This window comes from Brassica napus, chromosome C8, assembly GCF_020379485.1.
Source record: "Brassica napus cultivar Da-Ae chromosome C8, Da-Ae, whole genome shotgun sequence".
In the NCBI taxonomy this organism is placed as follows: domain Eukaryota; kingdom Viridiplantae; phylum Streptophyta; class Magnoliopsida; order Brassicales; family Brassicaceae; genus Brassica; species Brassica napus.
This window is the reverse complement of record NC_063451.1, coordinates 20,368,983-20,377,782: the sequence shown is the minus strand read 5'-3', so window position 1 is coordinate 20,377,782 and position 8,800 is coordinate 20,368,983. Positions and strand designations below refer to the sequence as shown.

At 43.5% G+C, this 8,800-nt stretch overlaps 2 protein-coding genes across 2 annotated transcripts; one reads left to right on the top strand and one right to left on the bottom strand.

Moving 5' to 3' along the window:
• Positions 1-264: 264 nt before the first annotated feature.
• LOC125591896 lies at positions 265-2,728 on the bottom strand. Its single transcript, XM_048766809.1, has 3 exons — positions 1,466-2,728; positions 1,166-1,399; positions 265-1,032 (listed from the first exon to the last, which is right to left on the bottom strand). Exons 1-3 carry the CDS (start codon positions 2,726-2,728, stop codon positions 265-267), a joined length of 2,265 nt encoding a protein of 754 aa, XP_048622766.1.
• Positions 2,729-3,805: 1,077 nt separating this feature from the next.
• Positions 3,806-6,176, top strand: LOC125591895. The gene is made up of 2 exons (XM_048766808.1): positions 3,806-5,205; positions 5,286-6,176. The coding sequence occupies exons 1-2, from the start codon at positions 3,806-3,808 to the stop codon at positions 6,115-6,117; spliced, it is 2,232 nt and encodes a 743-aa protein (XP_048622765.1). The 3' UTR covers positions 6,118-6,176.
• Positions 6,177-8,800: the final 2,624 nt, after the last annotated feature.

Genomic DNA, 8,800 nt, shown 5'->3' with positions numbered 1-8,800 from the left:
GTTTTTTACAGCCCGTGTCTGAACCATCCTGTGGAAGAAAATGGTATTACGATCTCCTACTTGCAGCCACCGGATACAAGACTTTTGCTTAAAGAATTTCTCTTCAATGCGAGCAAGCTTACTCCATCTCTCTTCTGCCTCAGCAGCAAGCGCCACGTTTATTGAGGATGGGTCTTGCAGCACTCTATTTTGACAGGTACACATCTCTTCATACGCCTGTTTGGTTCGCGCAGGAAGATCCCCATAGTGCGTTTGGTTCAGGTCTCACAGCGGTTGTTTAAGAAGCTTCAACTTCCCATGGAATCTAGATAGAGCTGATCGAGAGTGGTGAAGTACCTCCGTAGACTCCCATACCGCTTTGACGATCGGTAAGAAATCTTGATGCTCAGTCAAGTAGTTAAAAAACCTGAATGGTTTTCTTACTTCATTAGAAGAGCCTGATGTGCGAACCAAGCACCTTGCATGATCCGATACTCCACCGGCGCCGAAATGAGCTGAGGACTGAGGGTACTGCTGCAGCCATTCTCTATTAACCAACGCTCGGTCAAGTTTCTTTCCGATGGGGTCTTCCTCTCTCTTATTCCACCATGTGAACATAGCTCCAGTATATGGAAGATCCATCACTTCACACTCTGTAATAGCTTCTTGGAAGTGCCTCATACCAAGTTGATCCCGACGATAATCTAGCGCACGCGAGTGTTCACTTGAAGCTAGAGTCTCGTTGAAATCTCCAATTATGATCCAAGGCAAGTTCAAGTGGTCATAGGCAGCCCTAGTTCCTCTCAAATCCTGCCATAACTGAACTCTCTCTGCTGCTGTGTTGAATGCATAGACAGCCGAGCATATGAACTGCTCCCCAGTGCTTGGAACCTGAATAGCGCAGATGATGACCTGTGCACTCATGTGTAGCTTCGTCACCACTACATTATCTGTCCAGCAAACCCAAATTCTCCCCAGATGATGATATTCATAGTTTGTAAGCGCCTGCCAATTTGGCATAGCTGCAATCATACACCGTCTGTGATTGATCTCCTGTACTCGAGTTTCGAGTAAAATCCAAACCAAGGTTTTTCTACTTGAATCCATTCTCTTAGCGCTCTGTGCTTGCGTGTCATGTTGAAACCACGCATGTTCCAAGCAAAGAAAGACATCATATCTTCCTTACGGAAGCTTTCTTTGTGGTACCCTGCTTACCAGCTAACATCAGGTCTTTTGCACGGACTGATTTCCCCATCACCTGCCTCGAGAAGGATGCAGTGGCGACACGCTTTCCACTGTTAGATGCAGACGCTCGCTGACCTTTCTTCCCATCATTCATACTTTCGTAAATCTCCCCCTCTTCCATTTCCTTTCCAGACACCTGAAAATCCTCTCCATCCTTACAGTCCTCCTCTATACCCTGCAAGGGGCTGAATCGAGAAGGTGAAATAGTTATTCCGCCCCCTTCCTTTTCTTCCTACTCTACCCCAGACTTCGTGTTTTGTGCTCCATTGGCCCCTGCTCCATGCTTCTTCCCATGGTTTGTTTCCCACTTTCCTGCTTCAACACTGCGTAGTGCTTCAGTAGTGGGTTCAATAACGCACAGTGGTTTCCCTACAACAGAACCAGGCTTGAGAGCTTCCAGGTCTAGTATCAGATCCTCTATCTCATGTCCTATTGCTCTTGAGCTCCTAGGTTCTGGCGCATTAGCATAAACATCTGCATCCTTCACTTCTGATTGCTTCTTCATAATTATAACCTCCTTGCTAGTACAATCCTTTCCTTTGTGTCCCCATCGACAACAGATACTGCAACGAGGAGGAACCCAAGGAAAATTGACCTCAACTTCTCGCTTTTCACCCTTACTATCACTGAAAGCTATCCTCTCCACCATTGGCTGCTGCAAGTCAACTTCCACATGGACTCTAGCTACATCTAGTCTGACACACTTCTCTGTGCTTGGATGGAGCCTAACAAACTTGCCTACAGCCTTGGATAGACACCTCAATCCTTTGTGCGAGTAGAGGTTGTTAGGAACACCCTTCAGATCTACCCACAGGGGCATCGCAGAGAGATCTGGCGGGTTCATAGCTGACTCAGGTGACCAAACATTCACCACTAGAGGGATATCTGTGATGTTCCAATGCTTCCTCTGCAATACCCGAGCTCTCATCTGGTTGTCCTCAATACGGAATAAGACCGTGTTCTTCTCAATGAACTGCACATCAATCTTTGACCCCGCTTTGGAAGACGACCAGATTCTGTTTACCGTCGCGTGGATTGACCCTATGTGTGGCGCATCACCAATAAAGTGACCTACCACAAAGCTTTTCCACAAAAGTTCTGCCTCATCAAAGATCTCCTCCGGGATATCCATGTTAGCCACACCATCGACGACAGTAATCGCCGCTTCTGTCTCGCTTGCTTTACTCTTCTTCTTTGCCCAAGCGGTGACAGCCTTCCTTCCTCCACTGGTCTCTCCAACTTCGAAAGTTGTCTGCTTTCCACTCTCCAAAGCAGTCTCATCTACTCCTTCAGTCGGCACCCTTGTAATCAAGGCCATCAACTTCTCCGTAGCCTTTTCCTTCCCCAGATCCGCTTCCGATGCGACGAAAGCATTGCAGAGAGGGTTCTCGTCTTCCCCGCTTTGATTTGGACTACCTTCTCCGTTAGGGTAGAATCTGTCGCCTCCGTTAGGGTTCGAGCCGTCGCCGTCGCCATCGCCTTCACTCACAATCGCCGTCGCCATCGCCTTCACTCACAATCGCCGTCACCATTTTTTTAACGAATATTGCAGATAAGTATCCGTCGCCTCCGTTAGGGTTCGAGCCGTCGCCGTCGCCGTCGCCATCGCCTTCACTCATAATCGCCGTCGCCTCCGTTTCCAGCTTCTTTTATTAAGGCATATTTTTTATTCAAAAATGATCCTTTAACTTTTTACTTTAACAATTATAACCAAAATAAATATTTTTAGTGAAAATGTATTGTTTATATAAATATATAATCATGCTTTATTTACATAATAGTTTCTATAAAATATTCCGTGTAAATAATATTATAATTTTATGAATGTTTAACTAAATTGGGTTGGTTTTCAAATTTCACAAATAAAAGGTACAATTTGTAAAATTAGAAAAGAATATATCAAGAATATTCTTTTTTAGAGGAAGAAATAAAGGAATACATTGGATACAAATCCATCTCTATTATAGAGTTTTCCTATTTTAGAGGAAAAAATAGGGAAATACATTGGAGATGGTATTAGGTTAGGGTAAAGATCAATTTCCCTATAATGTAAAATTGTTATCTCTACATATGACTATCAATTGAATCTTAACCAGTTTCTTCTTACTCCTTTTGTTTTCATTAGCAAATATTAATGGGGCGCTTTCCTGTCATTAATGCCACACTTAATAGGCTTATTGTTACAGTCCATTTGAATATTTGAAAAGAGTGTATTCGTATAGGATACATTTCTTTTTGAAAATTAGTCTAAGTCGCTTCAGATACCCTCACGTTATACAAAGAAAGATATATGTTACGTAAAGGACAATATAAAATAAGGACAGCTGTTCGAAAGTGACAAGGCAACATCAAACATTCGAAAAAATGTTCTCGATATGCATGCATACTTGCATACATACAACATTTCTTGTGGATGAAAAGGTTTTGACCGTACATTTCGACTGTAAATTTAAGCACCATGATACCAAACTATTAACGAAAATATTTAAAGTACGAATATTGATTACTGAAAACGCACTGTTTTGATAAGCTTGGCGGAAAAAGGCGATTTTGAGGCGAAAGGCGACTAGGGTTTTCAAGCATGATTTCGGCGGATCCGCGGGACTCAGTGCCGGTGCTGGGAGTTGGAGAAGGTCACAATGAATCGTCGACGGAGAAATCAGGTCAGGAAAAGGATTCGAGGAATCTGGTGAAAGCTTCTCCAAAAGCTTCGTATGATGAAGCAACGCAGGAGAAAAAAGTGATGAGGAAATACAATCTCGACATTTCAGACTCAGAGGACCAGCTTATAGTGGAGGTCTCTGACGAAGTAGTTGTCAACGCAGAGCCTCTCTGGGAGGATTTCTTGATCGGGAAATTTCTGGATACGGCGTCCTACATCCCCCGAATCCACGCCGTTGTAAACAAAATCTGGAGAGATGGCGGAAAGGGAAAGCCAGTGGAGTTGTACGAGGTTGATTCCACAACAATGAAGTTCAAAGTTCCAGATGACCAAATGCGAGCTCGTATCTTGCGAAGGGGTATGTGGAGCATTGGCAATATACCGTTAGTGGTAACAAAATGGTCCACAACTGAGCTGGAGGAGAAGCCTGAAGTTAAAACCATTCCACTATGGGTGCACCTCAAAAACGTACCCATGAACATGTACTCATGGAAGGGGCTGAGCTTCATCACAAGTGCAGTGGGTCGTCCGAATAGGCTTCACCCTGAGACAGCGTCTTGTTCCAATTTCAAGCTTGCAAAAGTCTTTGTCATGGCGGACCTGTCAAAGGAATTGCCAAAGAAGATAAATTTCACCAAGAACGGTCAATCCTCCTTGGTGGAATTTATTTATCCATGGTTACCAGATCGATGTCACACATGTGGGAAATGGGGTCATGTGGAGAAGGTATGTATTATGAACAAGAGGGAAACATCTCTGAAGACGGTCAGAGAAATTATAGTGGAAGGGTATAAAACAAATGAGGAAAGAGATGTAGTGAAACTAGCAGAGGGAACTGCTGATAAAAAAGAAATGGACGCTGAGAAAATCAACTCACTTGAGTCAGAGATCGAGGGAGAGAAGAATAGCAGTGCTAGACCAGCAGAGATAGCATCAGAGGTGGAAAATAATGGAGGTGCTGATCAGACAGTGTTAGAGAATGATATTGAAGAAGGAGAAGTTGTTAAAGATTGGGAAGAGGTATCACCAGGGAAGACAAGCAAGAGTCAAAAGGCAAAGTCACCCGAGTACGTGCAGATGATATCTCCATCTCGATACTCAGCTTTGGCTTGTGTTGATGACAATGGAAAATTAATACTGGGTGAAGAAAGTAAAGAAAAGGAAAATGAAGTAGGTGAAACAGGTCCTATAGCAGTTGTGACTGAAAGTAGCCAGGAGGTTGAGGATACTATAAGAGAAATGGGTCTGAGTATGGAAACTCACAAGGAAAGAAGCAATATGAAACACAAGATAGTAGGGGAGGGCAGTCATCTGAGGCCGTCTTTGCCAAGAACCTCAAAAACCTTCCACAAGATTGTCCCAGAGCACACAAGTACTGACAAAGGAGTTCCTCACCTAGGAAAGCGCGGCTCTCGAAAACCTTCTCAATGACTGGTTTCTTTTGGAACATAAGGGGTTTTAACAAACCGTCAAAACACAACGTTGTAAATAGTTGGATTCAGAATAAAGGCCTGCAGTTTGGGTGCTTGCTTGAAACTAGGGTGAAGGAAAGCAAATCCTCACAAATAATTGCTTCGGTTTTTCGAGGCTGGTCGTGTGTAAATAACTATGAATACAGTAGGAAGGGAAGGATTTGGGTGCTATGGAGTCCACAGGTCAGAATGACACCAGTTTTTAAATCGGATCAGATCATCACGATGTCTGTTCTTTTGGAGGGAGAGGAAGAGGAGTTCTTGTGCTCCTTTGTGTATGCAGAAAACACTGCTGAAAGAAGAAAAGAGCTTTGGGAACACATCAAATCCCACCAGAGCTCACCTATGTTCAGGGATAAAGAATGGGTTATAATGGGTGACTTTAATGAGATACTTGAAAGCGATGAACACTCGAGCTACCAAGACTCAGGATTATCAACATCAGGAATGAAAGATTTTGAGGAAGTGATCCAGTTTTGTATACTTGTGGATATGGGTTATCAGGGGCCAAAGCTCACATGGTGTAACAAGAGGGATGAGGGTATAATCTGTAAGAAGCTCGACCGTATTCTGGTGAATGAAAGATGGCTGCATCAAAGGACTCAGGCCTATGAAGTGTTTGAAGCAGGAGGGTGCTCTGATCATCTAAGAGGTCGAGTTCATCTCCATCCTGAAGCAATAGGAAAGAGGAAACCTTTTAAATTTATAAATGCCGTGGTGGATGAGCCGGAGTTTCTTGATGTTGTCAGTGAACACTAGAGGGATCACTTGCCTTTGTTTGTTTCCACTTCAGCATTGTACCGCTTCTCCAAGGCCCTCAAAGGCCTAAAACCTCTAATCAGAACACTAAGTAGGAAAAGATTGGGAGATCTTACGAGAAAGGTGAAAGAAGCCTACCTCGACCTTTGTGAGAAACAGGAAAAACTATTTCTTGATCAGTCACAAGAAAGCATTAGAGCTGAGAGAATGGCGGCTGAAAGATGGCAAAGAGTTTCGGATATAGAAGAGAAGCTTCTGAAACAAAAATCAAAGTTACACTGGCTGCAAGTAGGTGATCAGAACAACAGAGCTTTTCACAATGCAGCTAAGATCAGAGAAACTAAAAATGCAATCAGAGAGATCAAATGCTCCTCTGGAAATGTAGTCACTTCACAGGAAGAGATCAAAGTAGAAGCTGAGAGATTCTTTCGCGAGTTCCTCTCGCATCAATCACAGGACATACATGATAAAACCGTTGAGGAGCTGCAAGAGATTATGCCGTTCAGATGTAGTAATGAGGAAAGAGCAACGCTCACGAAGCTCGTAACGGATGAAGAAATCAGAGATGTGATCCTCAAAATGCCGAGCAACAAATCTCCTGGTCCACACGGATATACAACGGAATTCTTCAAGGCATCGTGGATTATCATTGGAAAGGATCTAACGGTTGCAGTACAATCTTTCTTCCAGAAGGGGTTTCTATCGAAGGGTTTGAATGCAACTATTATGGCTCTTATTCCGAAGAAGGATGCTGCCATCGAGATGAAAGACTACAGACCCATCTCATGCTGCAACGTCCTTTATAAGGTGATCTCTAAAATCATCGTAAACAGGTTGAAAGCTACGCTTCCTCAATGTATCTCTCCAAATCAGTCTGCGTTTGTGAAGGACAGACTTCTTGTCGAAAATCTGCTGCTCGCAACAGAGATCGTGAAAGATTATCACAAGGACGAAGTCTCTCCTCGATGTGCCTTAAAGATAGACATCGCGAAGTCCTTTGATTCCGTGCACTGGAGTTTCCTACTGAATACTCTGCGTGCAATGAACATTCCCGAGGAGTTTGTGCACTGGGTTGAGTTGTGTGTCTGCACAGCTTCGTTTTCTGTTCAAATTAATGGCGAGTTAGTAGGCTTTTTCCAGAGTAAACGCGGTCTGCGTCAAGGCTGTGCTTTATCCCCCTATCTCTTTGTTATATGCATCAACGTTCTATCGCAAATGCTTGATAAAGCTGCAGAGAAGAAGTTATTTGGGTATCATCCTCGCTGTAAAAACATCTTGTTAACTCATTTGTGCTTTGCGGACGACTTAATGATATTCACTGACGGGACAAAGAGATCTATTGAGGGGGTTCTAAAAATCTTTGAGGACTTCGCAACAATGTCGGGGTTGAGGATTAGTCTTGAGAAGTCTACCTTGTACATTGCAGGAGCTACTCAGAATCACCAAGAAGAAATAATGAATAGCTTCCCTTTTGCATCAGGTCAGCTTCCTGTACGCTATTTGGGCCTACCTCTGCTTACAAAGCGCATGACAGTTCTTGACTATCTCCCATTAGTCGAGAAGATTAGAAGGCGTATGAGCTCATGGACTGGTAGATTCCTCTCCTATGCTGGTCGTCTGCAACTCATCAAATCAGTCATCTCTAGCCTTGCAAATTTTTGGATGCAAGCTTTTAAGCTACCGGGAAGCTGTTTAAGAGAAATAGAAAGCTTATGCTCTGCTTTTCTATGGTCTGGCTCGGACTTGAGAACAAGTAAGGCTAAAGTGTGCTGGAAAGACATCTGCCTATCGAAGCAACAGGGAGGCTTGGGAGTTCGATCTTTGAAGGAGATGAACACGGTCATGTGTTTAAAGTTGATATGGAGAATCAAATCCTCGAAGGAATCACTATGGGTCAAATGGCTTCACTGCTACCTGATTCGAAAAGGATCTTTCTGGTCAGTAAAGTGTATCACGAGCTCTGGATCATGGATTTGGAGGAAGCTACTAAAGCTAAGAGACCTGGCTCAAAAATTTCTCAAAATTGAGGTTCGAAATGGGAAGGATACTAGCTTTTGGTATGATAATTGGTCGAAGTTTGGCTGTCTTAAGGAGGTCTTGGGGGATAGCACTATTGATTTGGGTATCTCTTATGAGGATTCAGTTGCAATGGCCTTGGTAAAACACCGGAGAAGAAGGCATCGAGTGGGTTTACTCAACGAAGTCAAAAATGAGATCGCTGAGATTAAACTAAAGAACAGTATGGATGTTGACACACCACTTTGGAAGCAGAAAGAAGGGAAGTTTGCTAGAAGTTTCTCAACCAAGAAAACTTGGATGTACCTGAGGAGCATGAGGAGCGCGCAGCCAGTTGTCTCTTGGAGTCAAGGTGTATGGTTCCCCCACTCAACTCCTAAGTACTCATTCCTTCTATGGGTTGCTTTCCGCAATAGGCTCTAAACCTGTGACCGAATGCTAACCTGGAATGCTGCAGTTAATGCGATATGTGTGCTGTGTAATGAGGAGGACGAATCCTGTCACCATCTCTTTTTCAGTTGTCGCTATACTGAACAGATATAGAAGGTACTGGTTGGAGGAATTTTGCAAGGAAATTTCTCTACTGATTGGAATGATCTTATCGAGCTGATCTCCAAACCAACGCTCACTCCCACAATGACCTTTCTTCTCCGCTACACGTTTCAAG

What these genes read in the sequence shown, in the direction of transcription:
- LOC125591896 (XM_048766809.1), bottom strand. Translation starts at nt 2,728, where the DNA reads ATGGCGACGGCGATTGTGAGTGAAGGCGATGGCGACGGCGACGGCTCG. An exon ending in CACAAAACACGAAGTCTGGG is followed by an intron (nt 1,400 to 1,465) that starts GTAGAGTAGGAA and finishes AGCCCCTTGCAG; the next exon opens with GGTATAGAGGAGGACTGTAA. An exon ending in GTACCACAAAGAAAGCTTCC is followed by an intron (nt 1,033 to 1,165) that starts GTAAGGAAGATA and finishes ACTCGAGTACAG; the next exon opens with GAGATCAATCACAGACGGTG.
- LOC125591895 (XM_048766808.1), top strand. Translation starts at nt 3,806, where the DNA reads ATGATTTCGGCGGATCCGCGGGACTCAGTGCCGGTGCTGGGAGTTGGA. An exon ending in GAGGGCAGTCATCTGAGGCC is followed by an intron (nt 5,206 to 5,285) that starts GTCTTTGCCAAG and finishes TTCCTCACCTAG; the next exon opens with GAAAGCGCGGCTCTCGAAAA.